The sequence below is a fragment of the Artemia sp. Qi Xiang Cuo genome, chromosome 7, assembly GCF_049724085.1.
Source record: "Artemia sp. Qi Xiang Cuo chromosome 7, ASM4972408v1, whole genome shotgun sequence".
Taxonomy (NCBI): Eukaryota; Metazoa; Arthropoda; class Branchiopoda; order Anostraca; family Artemiidae; genus Artemia; species Artemia sp. Qi Xiang Cuo.
In genome coordinates, this window is record NC_142800.1 from 44,814,424 (window position 1) to 44,830,907 (window position 16,484).

Below are 16,484 nucleotides of genomic sequence, written 5' to 3' on the forward strand. Positions count from 1 at the left end.
ACAGTCAACTTCAGGTTTAAAAAAAAATAAATATGGTTAGGGCTAATATTTGGCTTTAGTTGTGGCATAGAGGATGCCATACCATAGGACCGTGTGTCTTTAATCGTCAGAATCTAAATCGATTCAGCCAAAATATTCAGATCGCCTCTAAGAAGGTTACCAATAGCTTTGCAGTTCGCACCTCCGTAAGGAAGTCATCCCACAGTACTATCAGGCAAAACTATTTTCATATTCCTCTTGGCAGATTCTTTGAACCAACAACTATCATTGAACCAGTTCTTGGAGGAATCAGCACATAATTTAATGACATATGGCAACATAAAAGAAGGCTGCCAAAAATCAAGCTCGAAGTGTCACTATATTTATTATATGGTGATTCATGGACGCCCATAAGGGGGCACCAGCCCCCTCCTGGCTGAATGATGCTGCCTTATTTTTTATATTTTTGTTTTGAGACTTCTATTATATAGCATTAAAAGTGTCAATTAGACAAGGTAAGCCCCCCCCCTAGAATTAAGCCTAAGGGCGGGCGTTCATATGGTGATTTGCATAAGCTTTTTGGTAAGGTTTGGTTTAACTAGCTGGGAATATAAAAACTATTATGCAACATAAATTTGCAAGGACTTTTTGAAGCTCATGCGGAAGATATAATGATTGTTTTAAAATCTTGCTTAACTTTAAATTGGACTGAACTGATAAATCAGAAACCCTCTTTTTTAACTAACTCTTGGAATATTTACTGTTTTTCTTTTTTAAAGTAGAAATTCGAGTCTGTCTTTGACAAGCACAGATGTGCTGGAACTAAAGTGTTTTCTTTTCTGAGCTAGAATACACATCAGCCAAGCCAAAATCAAGGTAAAAGTCAAGACACCCGACATAGCATTGTTAAACTCATTTTATTTTTTACAGTAAAATTATAAAGGAAAAGCCTCCACTTTGTTCTTCCTAAGGACTTTAAACCAAGCTCCAAATTTCAAGAGAGAACAAGAAATTTTTCTAGATATATTCCCAATACCCATAAAATGCAGGATTTTATTTTACTAGTTTATATTTAATCAGACGTGTACCTCCTCCCGGCCATTGGTCATTATCTTAGTTAACAGAAGAAATAGTGAATTTTGACTAAAGAAACTTAGTTGGTTAAGATTCAGACAGCAAAAGCGAGAAACCTATAAATAAATCCTCAATGCATCAGCGAGTATTTATATAGGATGGCGACGGATTAATAAAACACACGATTTGAGTAAAAAGTAAACAGCAGAATACAAATGCATTGGTAATTATTTTTGAAACGGGCAAATTCACAATCCTGATTTCAAATTTATCTTTTTGTCCTTGTTGTCAATCAAAATCAAGCAACAGTCAACGTATCTTCTTCTTAGTTTTGCTACCAACAATTAATATAAAAAGACTAGATCTTACTATACAGAAACCTTCTTTTTTTTAATTGTTTACTGAAATACCCTGCCTGATCAGAGATATGTGGCTTTTAATTAGTTGATTTTCCCAATCAATTTTTAAGTAGCCATATTCCACCACAATAACAAACATTTGGCTAACAGCGTTTTGATTCAATTAAACATAAAACATTAGGATTTTCATCAGTATTACATCGAATTTAAGCACATTACATACTAAAAGAATATAAAATGAATGATTTAACGTTTTACCATTTTTCCAATTTAACATTTTTTTTTTGTTTTAGCGATTTCATTGAAGATCTGGATACATCGTTGACATAAAAAACATTAGACAAGAAATCCAACAGGGAGGATTAGCCGTTAATATAACTTACAGAGATGACGAGAAGGTGACATGATCACATCTTGCAGTCAATAAGCATGGATAACCGGGAGGAAACTGATTCAGCCTCAAGTAGCGTTTTCTGTAAAAAGTAAATAAGCTAGATGTGTTTACCACTAATCTGTACAATTTATTTACAAACATATGAAAAAGGTATAAAACAAACACAATTTCTTTCTCTTTGTTTGGCTACAGATTTAAAATTTCATTTCTGTGTTCTTTGTTTTTGAGTTTGATTTCATTCATTTTTTAACAGGAAATTTAGGATAAGAGCATCTATTTCAGCAAATTAATGAATCTCACTTGCCTTACATTGATCTTTAGCAAATAGCATTGAAGAATTAGTTAAGGGCCTCTATGTGACAAATGAGTACTGCAGTTCATATATTAAAGTCTTTCAGAAATACTACAGCTCAAAATATTTTAAGCAAACAAACTCTTGAAAAAGCGCAGAAGGAGAGGGGGTTGTCCTCTTTAATATCAGTTTTCCACTCCTAGAAAAATACAATGAAGTCACAGTGGAATTAAATTCCAGAATTTTTATTTGAAAGCTTATTTAGTCTTAAAACTTGCCCACTATTTCAAATATTAACTTCAAATTCTTTCGGAATTTGTGTACTTTTTTAACAAACAGCATTTGGAGAATCAAGACAAATTTTAAACTGTATTTTAGCAATATATTTTAAGTCATGTTTGCTATGTTAGCAGGGACTGCAAAAGCTATAATGTATTTCTTGACTCAAACATCACAATAAGTCTAAGCAGGAATAAAAATTTCATCACAGCATAAAGGACTACAGAGGTTTTTTTCTTTATAGTGTTGGAAATTTTCTTCTTTTTTTTTTAAACAGGTAAGATTACTATCATATCCATCTCCATTGTATTCAAAATTCCAGCCAAAAAATGACATAATTCTAAAGATATTATATTGATTTTTTTATATTTAAATTTTGAGACATTTTAAGCAACGTGCCATTTGTGTCACATGTTTTTTCCCCCAAGATTATGTTGAATAATATAATCTTAAGTAGAAACAAAGCAGTAAAATAGAATTTCAACCAATTCCCACACTAAAATAGATTAAATTACTACCATGGACATAAAACAGGTAGCAGGATCTGAACGGAAGACAGAAGGCCCCAATGCCAATCAGCAAGAATTCATCTCTCGGTTCCTCAGCCAAGCCCAAAAGTGATGCAAATCATTCCTGAAGTTGAAGGTAATTAGTAAAAATCATAAATGTATAAAAATATCAATTGTATTTATCACAGTACAAAAATTGACATAAGAAAATAGAACTAAATAACAATTACAACTTTCTAATTTTACTCTCTGGACATCTAAGAAACCTATCAAGCTCATCCATTGTATCATCTACAGAATGCCTCTTTCGAGAACTATCATTACAATCTTTATCAAATATGCACAAATCTAAAGAAGATATATTTTTAGGTGATTTAGGATCAATTGAGACTGAAAAATTTTCAAGAACAGATTTTCTACTACAATCTTTACAACCACTCTCAGCAGAGCAATTACCAAAACACTTTTCAAGTTGAAAGTCTTCAAGTTCAAACCTGTAAATAGCCCTCTTTCTCCTACTTTCCCTCATAGAATCAGCCAAAGAAACTGAAACATTACTTTCATTAAAACTAGGAGCAATAGGTATCAACTGGGTTAGTAAAGTGGATCTGACTGATGCCAATCTTCTTTGTCTTTCTTCATATTTGGCTTTAAGGGTATTTCTACATTGCTTCAGTGCACAACTTACAACTGTCAGCCTTTGAAGATTTTCTCTTCTATCCCTTCTCAGGTGTGAGGCATGTGCTGCTAACTTATTGGACCATCTATTTAATTCCTCTGTAGCTGACACTCTGTAGTCTTTCACCTCAGCTTCACCATATACATTTTGACAAACCATCTAAAAAGAAAGTAACTGAGTTTTAATTGGACAATTTTAAATCTTATCAACTAAGAAATGAGACAATCCAAGGAGCAGAAGATGGATTCTTCCAAGGATACAACATATACACATCACAAATGAACTTAAAAAAGAAAAACCAGATACATAAAATAGTATTAGTCAAACAACAAAAACGGTCCCATTGCCTAGCCATGTGACTTAGATAGCCTTTTGTATCACGGGCGAAGATTTTGTAGCACAACTCCCATAGTTTCTAGGGAGTTAAGTGCATAAAAGTAAGTTGCAACAAAGCAAATTACACTATTTACATCTTAATTTATAATTCAAACTTAACAGATTATGCCAAACCACAGATTTCCAACAGCTTTCTTTTAAATTATTTTTGTAGCAAGAATCACTAATTTACTCTCATCCATCTCATCCAAACAATCACTAATTTTCTTTGTATATATTTCAATTCCACTGCAAATTGCATTTGCAATAAATCTTGTGTAAAGGTTTCCCAGCCTGTATAAGTATATATTGAAGCTACCATTTAAATATGTACTCAAGTAGTCAACCTATGGAGCCCTAGGGGTGTATACATGGCTTCTGATTCCTGCAAAAACTTTCCAATGCCTAGCAAAGGCAAACAAAATATAACTGGAAGCCCTTCTTTTAATTTCTGAAATGACACTGGCTGATATGGCTGTAACTGAAAATGGGCTTAACATTTACCAAGAAGTTTATCACCATGATTTCATCAATTGGAGGGAACAGACATTTGCCCCCCCCTCTATACTGTAAAAAAATTGAGGAGGGGGGGGTATTTTTTAATTGGAAAGTGCCTTTTTTGGTATTTTCACTGAAGATATTGTGAAAATTACAAATTTGTAATTCCCCCCCCCCCCCCAATATGTTTTGGACAATACATTAGTTAGAGACATGCTTTGATCTTAGTATAAAAAAGTACTATTTTTTAGAATGGGGTTTCAGAAAAATATTTAAAATTTGTAAAGTTTTAGGAGGCTATATTATAAGAACTTTGATACACATCTATAAAGGCAGAATACCATTTTGTCAGATAGAAAAGAGTCAATATGATTTTCCATTTTTTTTCTGAATGACAACAAGCACAAAATTCAAGTAAAAGCATCTGAGATTATTAAAGTTAACTATCATGCTTGGTTGTATATAGAATATGTTTAACAGTATTTTAATAATTTGAAATAGTAGTTATTTTCCCCCTTATCAAAATTGTCCAACTTATACCAGAGTTCAAATTTCTACTTTGTCAAAAGCAAGGGACAGCAGAGGGTAGCACCATACCTTTATTGAAGGAGAAGGGAAGAAGAAACGTGAAATATGTATGTTACTGAATATAGCATAATTTTGCTGTATATTTTTCTGGCTCGCCAATAGGGAGATGAAGGGAAGAACTTCTCAGATACACTGCAAGCACTTTGAGATTGAGTTACATTTTAGAAGATGCAGACTACTCTTTCAACTGTTGTGTTTTGACTTATGCCTAATGAAAACTGCCTATGTAAAAATGCCCATAAAAAAAAAAACACTTAAATTTGAAATTATGTTTTTTTCTTAAATATTATTTTTAAATTTGAATTACTTGAGGTACAACATTTTAACAGAATAAAATATAATGTCCCTTTTTTATGACTAAGCTGTGAAGGCTGTAGTCCATATGCATAATTGTTTTTCTCACATACCTGATTTCCAAGTTTTTTATAAAGCAACTGACTTGCCAGACATGAATACAAAATACAAAAACTTAGGTTCAATTCATTATTTTTAGGCATGGCCATTAATTACAAAATTACTAAAAAGATTGATTTGCTCATATTCATACCCAAACATGTACTAAATCATATGAGTATGTTAAGTAACCAGTGATAGTGGGTGCAAAAACCAGATTAATACATCCACACTGTGACAATGAACTGTAACAAGGCCAGCAGCAAAGAAAAAAGAAGTGAGGACTACATATGAGAGTAGTGACCATACTGATGGATATTCTTCTGTGCTAATAAGCTTTATGCAATAGATAAATTTGACTCTAATAAATTATGCCCATGGTTCCTGTAATGGCACCACAACTACCAACTTTTCAGCAGGATGTTTGTTTCACCTATCAGTGTACAAATTCTGAAGACAAATACCTTGGGCTGATCAATAGGACATAAAAATCATTATTTTCACAGACATACCCCCTTCTCAAACTTTTACATACAAACAGCCAGATGTGCTTAAACCATGTGGCTAAGAGAACAGATTCTAATATGAAGAACTTACTCATGAGCCCCATATACCTTCTCCATGAAAGTACCCCAATATGCTTAGAATATTGGTCACTATGTAGTTACTAAGACTATCCCCAGAAATTAAAGGATTCCATACTCTTACAGTTCAGGTTTTAAGAGAGCTCATTGTAAGAGTTGGGAATTCTCCAAACTAAGATACTTTCAAAGCCTGCCAGAGCCTTGAATGCAAAGGCTAGTTGGTAAAAAACTTCATGGAAAAAGTAGGTTTGATTATAGTTGCCTACCAACCAAATTACAAGTGGATCTGACAACAACTCTGTGAGGACAGGTTGGGCTTAGAAATAGTCTACAAATCTGGAAACACTGTCCTCTTCATCTAAGGTACTTACCCATTTGCTTCAAGCAGAGTAATCTTATACAAAGTCAGAAAAGAGATAAAAGTCTCTAGAAAACTAAAGATTTTTCTAAGAATGCTTTAATGTTTAATTCAACCTTCTTTTATAATTATCATCTCAGTATTGGTGGACAATGAAGTTACCAACATGATGGTAATTTACTCTAAAAGGGTTACTTTACTAAATGGTATATATTTGAAATTACCTTGGAGAGAAATATTTATTAAATCAAAAAACAACATCAGTATTAACAGCCACCCTAAGAAGTAAAAAACTTGTCTTATTCTCTTAATCAATAAAAATTCTTGCTTTGTAATTACTTATAGTTGACAACTTTTGATACTTGATTTCAAACTCACATTGCTTTATGTATTTAGAATAACCATGAAATGCTGATTCTTTAGAAAGGTTGAATAACTGTTAATTCTTGACAAAGTTTCTGCCACCACTGATTTTGGACTTGTGAAAAACCAATTTGATAACTCTAAACTTAGCACTAAGCAAAAAAAAAAAAAAGATGGGATAGTTTAACATGCACCTAGAGCAGGCCTTCCTAAACTATGGGTCACAACCCCAAATGGCGTCATGTAGCAAAATCATGGGGTTGCAAATTTTAAAGTCAAATATTTAAATATTAAAAGTCAAATATTTATAACATACTACAGGAAAAGACATATATTTTAATGTTAATGAATTTTTAAATACTGAAAGTCTAGAATGGAAAAATTGCTGTGGAATATGCACAGATGGTACAAGAGCAATGACAGACAAAAAAAAATTGGTTTAAAATCATTTTTCAAGCCAGTCATTATGACCATATAACTTTTACTCACTGCCTTATTCACCTAGAGGCCCTTATTCACCAGCAAAAAAATTAGCACCATAATTGAACAATGTGCCTCAGAATGCGTTAAGATTATAAATTTTATTAAGAGCCATGCCCTTAGCAGTCACTTATTTTCAAATCTTTGTAAAGATATGGATTCCATCTATACAACTTAATTATTTCATGCAGAAGTAAGATGGTTGTCAAGGGTCCAAAGTTTAAAAAGATTATAATTATTATTAAAAGATGGAATTGAAATATTCTTAACCAAACAAAAATGTGAACTTGCTGCTTTTCTTCAAAATGACTTATGGCTATCCAAGCCGTGTTATTAGTCAAGATATCTTTGCAAAATTGAATGATTTCAACTTGTCTCTTCAAGAAAAAAATTACAATATATTTACTTCTAATGATAAAATTAAAAGTTTTGTTAAAAAGATTATAATTTGGAAAGATAGGATAGAAAAAAATCTTTGAAATAGTTTCCAGTGTTGACAATTTTATAATTGAGATAAATCATTGTAAAACGTATATTGAAAAAATTAATGTAGATCACCTAAAAGCACTAGAAACCTAGTTACATACATGTTTCATATTAAATATTGATTTCAAAAAGGTAGCTTGGATTCAGAATCTGTTTTTCATTGATTTAACTGAGGTTGATCACATGCATCTTTTAGCTCAAGAGGAATTTGCTGAGCTTTTGAGTGATTCAAACTTAAAACTACAATTTCCAAAAAAGCCCTTGTCTGAATTCTCGATCAGAACTAGAACTGAATTCCCCCCAATTGCAGATCGCTTCTGCCATTCAACAACACATATTTATGTGAAGTTACTTTCTGAGCTTTGACACATATCAAACCCCAATATCTTTCATCAGTAAAAAATGTTGACCAGGTCTTACATCCAGCACTGTCAAATATTCACCAAGGTTTCATTTGTTATGCAATAATAAACAGGCACATCCATCTCACTAAAGTTTTTCCTTTCATTTTAATTTAATATTTACCACCCAATGACTGCATTTGATTATATTTGATTGAGCTAAGATGGTCAATTTTCTTTTATCTATGTTATTGTAAAAAAAGCAATTTCTATTAAAAATAGGGCATGTAATTTTTGTAAATATAATAGACAACTTTTCAACTTTCGTGGATTTTTTTATTTTAGATTTTTGTATGTTTCTAAACAAATTCTAAAACTATATATTTTCATGTGTATATGCATATTGTCACCTAATAAATGAATCACCAAAAAATATTTATTTGTCTTTCAATTATATTTTATATGGAGTCGCTAGGAAACTTGCAATCATAAATGGGGTTGTGAATGAAAAAAGTTTAGGAAACCCTGACATAGTTATCTTTTTCTACAAAAGCTACCAGTCTTTTGAAATATGCAAATCAATCATAGCATTATCTTTTTAAATCATTTTGTGATGTTTACTTTCATTGTTATCTATATTCATAAATCTTTTAACATAATGTTTTATATCCACTATATCTGAAAACCTTTTAAAATCAGATATAGGTCAAAGAGTTTTGTGAGGCCAATAAACCTTGGTAAAAGACATTACAATTCTGTAACTGATATATGGACAGGGTGAACACATTACTTGATTTGGTACTAGCCTACAGTTAGATCTATTGAGAAGCAAACATTTTATAAGAAAGCAATTATTTTTTTATAATATGCAAAAAATTAATTAACATATTTTGAAGGTGCTTCCACTATACTCTATCCAGGGCATAGCTCCAGCATTGTTATGGGGGGGGGGGCAAGAGTCTCCATGCGGAGTCAAGGGGTATGGGCTATATGGGCTTTTGAGCTTCAAAAGCTGTCTTCTAATGTTGAATAGGTCCTTATTATTGGCAATTCAATTTTTTTTTGGAGCAAAAGTAGGCTACTGCTGATTTGGAATCAGAAAGGCAAAGAATATTCTCCTCCATAATGCTATAATTTAAGAGAACATCTAGAGCCAAGCGAATGGCACATAATTCAGCTGACAAAATGGAAGATCCCAAAGGAAGGGGGGAAAAAAGGTTAAGATTCAGTGATGGAATATATACTCCTGCTCTCTCGCCCTGAACAGATCCATCTGAATAGATTTTCCTGCAATTAGGGTACAACTTCAAAATATATTCAGCCAGAATAGTCTGAATCTCATGATTCGGAATTTGGTTTTTATTTTTTGGAATAAGTTCAGCTTGACAAATAGGTGGACTCATTTCCCGTGGCAGAGTGTCAGTAAAGGGGTATGCATAAAGAAAATACTGACTCCAATTTGGGACTTCCGGTTGAAATTGAATCCCAAGATGAATGATCACTTGTGCCAGTTACCTTCAAAGCCAAGGCATCATTATACACAGCATGCTTGCTTCCATAAGCTTGAATTTGCAAGAAGTATTTCTTCCTTTGACTGGATACCCTTTCACTTAGGGAAACCAACCCAGACAGTTGTTAATTTTTAGACAGAGGAGTATACCTGTGCAAACTCAGAGCAATTTGAATAGTTGAATCTTGTAACAATTCCAGGGTTTTAAATGCTGATGATGAATGAATTGAGAAAAATTAAATACCATATTCTAGATTAGATCTGATATATAATTTATAAAAATCCAAACTACTTTAGGGTGGAGTCCCCATTTACTTCCAGAAAGTCTGTTTAGAACACAAAGTCTCTGAATGATTATGGATTTCAAAGAATTAATATGTGCATGGCATAACATTTTAGAATCAAACCATAATAACCTATGGTAATTAAAAACGAAATTAAAACAGCTGTCTGGCTTGGTTTCTCTAAGTGAAAGAGTATCCAGTCGAAGGAACAAATACTTCTCGCGAATTCAAGCTTATGGAAGCAATCATGTTGTGCATAATCATACCTTTGCTTTGAAGGCAGCTTCCTCCAATTGCTATTCATCTTTGAATCAGTTTCAATTGGAGTCAGTATTCCCTTTATGCGTACCCCTTTACTGACACTCTGCCTTGGGAAATGAGTCCACCTATTTGTGTAAGCAGAACCTATTCCAATAAATCAAAACCAAATTCCCATTCATAAGATTCAGACTATTCTGGCTGATTAGATTTTGAAGTTGTACCTTAGTCATAGGAAAATCTATTCTGATGGATCTGTTCAGGGCGAGAGAGCAGGAGTATATATTCCATCACTGAACCTTATCCTTTTTTCACCTCTCCCTTTGTGATCTTCCATTTTGTCAGCTGAATTATGTGCTATTTGCTTGGCTCTAGATGTTCTCTTAAATTATAGCATTGTGGAGGAGCATATTCTTTGCCTTTCTGATTCCAAATCAGCAATAGCCTACTTTTGCTCAAAAAAATAATAGAATTGCCAATAATAAGGACCTATTCAACATTAGAAGACAGCTTTTGAACCTCTGGGCTAAAGGCAACCGGATTTATTTCCAACATGTTCCAAGCCATAAAGGTATCAAATATAATGACACTGCAGATTTACTGGCAACCAAGGCTTCTTTATTAAATCTAGGTCCTCTCTCTGACCTTGACTCTCATGATATTATTAGGCTAAGATCGAGCCTAAGGTTAATCACAGTAACTTGGCATTTTCTGCTGTTCATTCTAGATTATACACTGTGCTATATTACTGTCTGAAATCAGGTGCCCTTTGTCTCAATAGTAGGCTATGTTACTTAATTGGAAGCTACATCACTCCCCTTGATGCCTGGTCTGCTTTGCAACAGATGAAACAATCCAGGGTAAAAATTTAGAATTCTAGCACCTGATAAGGAGACAAATTAAGAAAACAATTCTTACTTTAAAATATGTATAATGATTATAGCTCTTATATTATCCAATGGAAGAATCTTTATCATCAAATTCTTACACTAAAATCTTTCTTTTTCCAGCTTAAGAGAAAGTTCCCTAAAATCACCATGTTGAGATTCAATGCTCAAGTCTTTTGAAATTGCTGCCAAATAAGTTGTTTTATAGATAGCATTCATGCTGGTCTTCTTAATACTGTTTTTTTTTTAATGAGCAGTGGCGCAAATACAAAATATTAATAGCAGTGGCAAAAATCAAATATTGCTATAAATATACATACCGAGTATATACCCCCACCCCCCTAATGTGCAAATATATAACAAAAATTGCATTGTGAACCTAAATATAACCAAATGAACTGTACTTCAACCCCTAAATATATCCAAATCAGGGTATATATTTCTACATCAGACGGGTTGGGGTATATACTCTGTATGTATATGTATATTTACAGCAATATTATTATTTTTTAATGAGTTTTTTTTTGTTAATGACATGATTTCAAGCATAATTCACAATTTCTATAATTTCAATTTACCACTGCTTTTTATTTAAACATGTGCTATGTCACACATGCTAAACGCTATCTATAAAACAACTTATTTAGCGGCAATTTATAGCAGCAATTTCAAAAGACTTAAGCATTGAATCTCAATGTGGTGGTTTTACCAAGGTTTTTCTCCTAAGCTGGAGAAAGAACGATTTTTAGAGGAAAGACTTAATGATAAAGGTTCTCCCCTTGTATAATATAAGAACTAGGATCATTATACATATTTTAAAGTAAAAATTGGGTAAAGTTCTATGAAATCATATTATTGAGTTAGGACAAAAGTGAATATACCATTTGATGCCTTTTTTTATGCTGATTACGAATGTAATAATCATTTCTATCGGAAATTAATTGCCGCCCCCCTAATTTGGCCACTTCAAGGTTAGGTTAGGTATACATAGGGGGGGGGGGCTGAAATTCATTTCCAATAGAAATGATTATTATATTCATAATCAGCATAAAAAAGGCATCGAATGGTGCATTCACTTTATTCCTAACTCAATAATATGATTTGGTAGAACTTTACCAAGAATTGTTTTCTTAACATGTCTCTTTATCAGGTGACATAATTCTAAATTTATACCCAATCCAACATATTTTATTTGATTGTCAGCCACTGAGTGTGGAGACTATGTCCCTTAAATGTCTATGCCTTATGGCTAATATTCCTAATAGGCTACCTACACTGCAATCCTGAATTCACACCTGCCTTGACATGTAGCCTATATAGGCTAGAAAGATTTTTGAGGCATCGATTGACATTTTACAGAAGAGTCCAATTGATTAGCCTAGTGTTATTACAGAGCCTAATTGTGTTATTGATTAATATTAGCCTAGCCTATTGCATAATGATGTCATTAAAAAGAAGAAGGCTATTCATCATTTGCTCTGGAGAGTGCAGAAGAGTGGGAGTGAGCATGAAGAGCCATATTGGTAGGCTACCGGCCTACCAATAAGAAGAATGGGTCAATATATACGAAATCATATTATTGAGTTAGGACTAAAGTGAATACACCATTCAATGCCTTTTTTATGCTGATTATGAATATAATAAGCATTTCTATCGGAAATGAATTTCAGCCCCCCCTATAAATGCCAATTCAGGGTTAGGTTAGGTATAGCCTATATAGGGGAAGGGGTTGAAATTCATTTCCGATAGAAATGCTTATTATATTTGTAATCAGCATAAAAAAAGGCGGTCAATTAAACTAAATCATATTATTGAGTTAGGACTGAAGTGAATACACCATTCGATGCCTTTTTTTATGCTGATTACAAATATAATAAGCATTTCTATCAGAAATGAATTTCAGCCCCCCCCCTATATATATATGCCAATTCAGGTTTAGGTTAGGTCTAGCCTATATAGGGGGGGAGGGGCTGAAATTCATTTCGGATAGAAATGCTTATTATATTCGTAATCAGCATAAAAAAAGGCATCAAATGGTGTATTCACTTTATTTGAAACAGTTGACAGACAGTTGTTGAAAAGGTATTGAAAAGTATGATTTGGTATATATTGACCAAAAAGGCATTGAATGGTGCATTCACTTTATTCCTAACTCAATAATATGATTTTGTATATATTGACCGAAGAATGGATTATAGGCTAGTTGAGGACAATAGATTTCTAAATATAGCCTAGCCTATGATGACATTTTCCTGGAGTAGGCTATCAAAGGGTTGATAGGACTTATTGGTAGTTCATAAACCCTGCTACAAATTTTCAGAACTGGAACTTGTGTTCATTTTGTCCCCATATCAATTAAAGAATCTTGTAGGCTAAATACCAACCAAAACCTATTTACAAGAACTGTCAAAAAGGCCTATATCCAAAAAACCATAACTCAAGCCTTACCTTAATCTGACCAGCAATAAAATTCCTTGTAACAATTGGAATAAAAAATTTGACAATTAGGCCTAGGCTAGATTCCTTAAGTTAGCGTTGTTCTGTGATTATCAGTAATTCAGTATCAGTGCGTCATCAAAATGGCGTTGGCAACAATATTTCTTCAAGTTTAACGGCAAAAATAATCTAATGTTAATAAACATTTTTCAAAAAAGTTTGCTGCTCAAATATTAATTAAAGTTCTAGAAAAAAATACTTTTCAATACCTAAATTTTATTTACTCACAATCTTGTTTAGAGCAGCACAGCCTTTTATTTCTAGATGGCGCATCAACTTTTCCACTTCTAGGGTTCATTCCTATTAGCTGGAAATCTACGCCTAATACAGAACGTGTTTTGAAAGGAACAGGAACTTTCCAGGGATGATTAAGATATCTAGGAATTTTCCATATAATTCAAAAGCCAAGCTTGTACTTGGGACTCGAAAATAGATTCAATTCCGATTTTTTTTTTACATATTAGCGATAACTCGCACGCCGAAAAGAAGGCAAGATTCAATTTTGAAATCCCCGTTTTTTCATCCGATTTATTAAAACAAAAACAAGAAAGGAGTAATGAAAGTAAGGAGCAACATTAAAACTCAAAATGAACAGAAATTACTCCGTATTTGAACGTGTTGCCCCCTCCTTGATGTCTTACTCTTCGAGGTAAAGCTTTTAGCACTAAAAAAAGCTTCCAATTCTAACTGAACGGCCCATGTGTTTCAGGGGTCGTTCTTAAAAATTGGTACAAAACAGTCAAACTTTAGCGTAAAGAATAAGGTACTGAGGAGGTTGGTAACCCTTTCATATACGGAATAATTTCTGCTCGTTTTGAATTTTAATGCTGCTCCTTATTTTCAGCTGAAAACCTTGTTTTTTTACTTAATTTCTGATCGTTTTTCGAATAATCCCGGTAAATCTAGTTCACCGTCCATGAAAAATACCCTCCCCTCCCAGGAAACTCCTCCATAGAAAGGTCAGGACAAGTAAAATACGCTTCACCAGTAAAATTCTTTCTGAGCATTTCCATCCTTGCTGAAAATTCCTTCCCCCCCCGTAAAAGTTCTTGCAGAAAATTCAGCCTGAAAAAATTTCCTTAGCATACTTTCATTTGAAAAAGATTATGTTCTGACTATTTTTTCGATTACTCCGGAATATCCTTCTTCCGTGGAAATTATTTTGCAGAAATCCAAACACGCTGAAAATCTCCCCCGGACAATTGAGTAGGCAAATAAAAAGTAAGACAAATAAAAACAATTTCAAATAGAAATTCCGTCACATTCTCCTCAGTGTAAAATTTACCCTGGAAAGTTCACCCCCAGAAATTTCCCAACCCACAGAAGTATATCCCCAAGAAAATCCATCCCAATCACAAAATCCCCCCCCCCACGAAGAATGTCTGTATGCTGTTCAGTAACAAACACTATACGTAAATACCAGTACTCATTCAGTCTCTGACCAGTTCACATCTTAAAACAAAAAAATACATTTCATGGATTAATTTTTTACTTATGGATAAACCTAGGCACGGAGCCAATTGATTTTGCGTAAAAAGAAAATTATTAACCTAAAATCTAATTACACAAGTGACTTGCATGTGATTACGACTTAAGGATTATTTATGGATTGTGGCTTTGGATTAGTATTCAGCACTATTATCATCTGAATCGTGCATTGAAATACTTGGACTACTTGCAATTACTTGAAATTATTTGCAAATTACTGGATTAATTGGCCCACTCAAAGATAAGTAATTATTTATTTTCAGTGCTACGCTCATGTCAAAATTCAAGCCTTTTGACATTGTTCTCGCTAGTTTCAAAAGTTACCCCCCTTGGCCAGCAATTGTTTTGCAGTCAAAAACTGGTGCTAAAGAATTATGGAGATACACAGTTTTTTGCTACGGCGATCATTCTGAGCACCAAGTGGCAGAGTCTAATTTGAAATTACTTTCGGATAACCCTAGTGCTCGCAAAAGAACGGAAAGAGATGTTGGTAAAGCATTTACCGAATTAGATTTGTTTCCAAACATATATATATCATCTTCATCACTTACTTATCTAACATTAAACCCAGCGAGCGTTATTGCAGAAGACTCGCTGGCACCTAGCCTAATCGTGCAAAAATACCTTTTACCCAGGATGAATTAAATCGCACACAAGCGAATCTTACAGCTGATATTTCCCGTCAAGTTAAGGCTAAACTATCAGACTCTGATACAGCAACTGATATTATAGTAAAAAAAATTCATGATGCTATTTCCATTGATTACAACCCAAAATTCCAAGAAATAGAAAAATCACTCAAAGGACTATTTGCAATAGTTAAAAGCTTGGAAGTAGGATTATGTCATTGGAATCGAAAGTGGATGATTTTGAGCAAGAAAAGATGTTGGATTGCTTAGTGATGAATGGAGTAAGGCAGAGGCCTTACTCCAATAATCTAAAAAAAGAAGTATCGGTTATCATTATAGACAAGATGCTGGTCCCTGGTTTTGAAGTCAATAATATTGTAAATGTTTATCAATTTAGTTTGAATGACTCTAACGATCAATCTAAAGTGTCTCCAGTGCTAATACGCTTCAAAAATGTGGAATTAGCTTGAGTTGTTTTCAAAGCAAAGATTAAACTAGCAAAGAGTGGAATTTCTGTGTCAGAATTGCTAACAAAAAAGCATCGTGAAATTTTAAATGCGGCAAGAGATTGCTTCGGTAAATTTCATGTGTGGACTGACCACGGGCAAATTTTGGCCAAACCACCTGGTCAATCAATGATACGAAAGATTCGATCATTCGCGGATTGTGCTTAGATATGTTTTTTTTTTTTTTTTTTTATTTTATTATCTTTTTTTGTGCATGTATAGTTTATGATTTAATGCCATATCTAAAATCTATTGTCTTTTTTTTACTGGCAAATTAGAAACGCCCCCAGTTGTAGGACGACTTTTTGAGCTTGAAAATAACCCGTTAGATATTTTAAGCATTATCAATAATTCTATCGGACATGTTAACAGTGATTTGACCACAGTGAACTACC

General features: G+C 33.3%; 2 protein-coding genes across 3 annotated transcripts in view; both read right to left on the minus strand.

The window, feature by feature from the left end:
- LOC148950321 (uncharacterized) overlaps positions 1–16,484 on the minus strand; it is an 84,113-nt gene that overhangs the window by 25,322 nt on the left and 42,307 nt on the right. The window lies entirely within an intron of this gene.
- On the minus strand, positions 3,032–13,553 carry LOC148950322 (uncharacterized). The gene is made up of 2 exons (XM_089092299.1): positions 13,419–13,553; positions 3,032–3,724 (listed from the first exon to the last, which is right to left on the minus strand). Exon 2 carries the CDS (start codon positions 3,722–3,724, stop codon positions 3,113–3,115), a length of 612 nt encoding a protein of 203 aa, XP_088948425.1. The 5' UTR covers positions 13,419–13,553; the 3' UTR covers positions 3,032–3,112.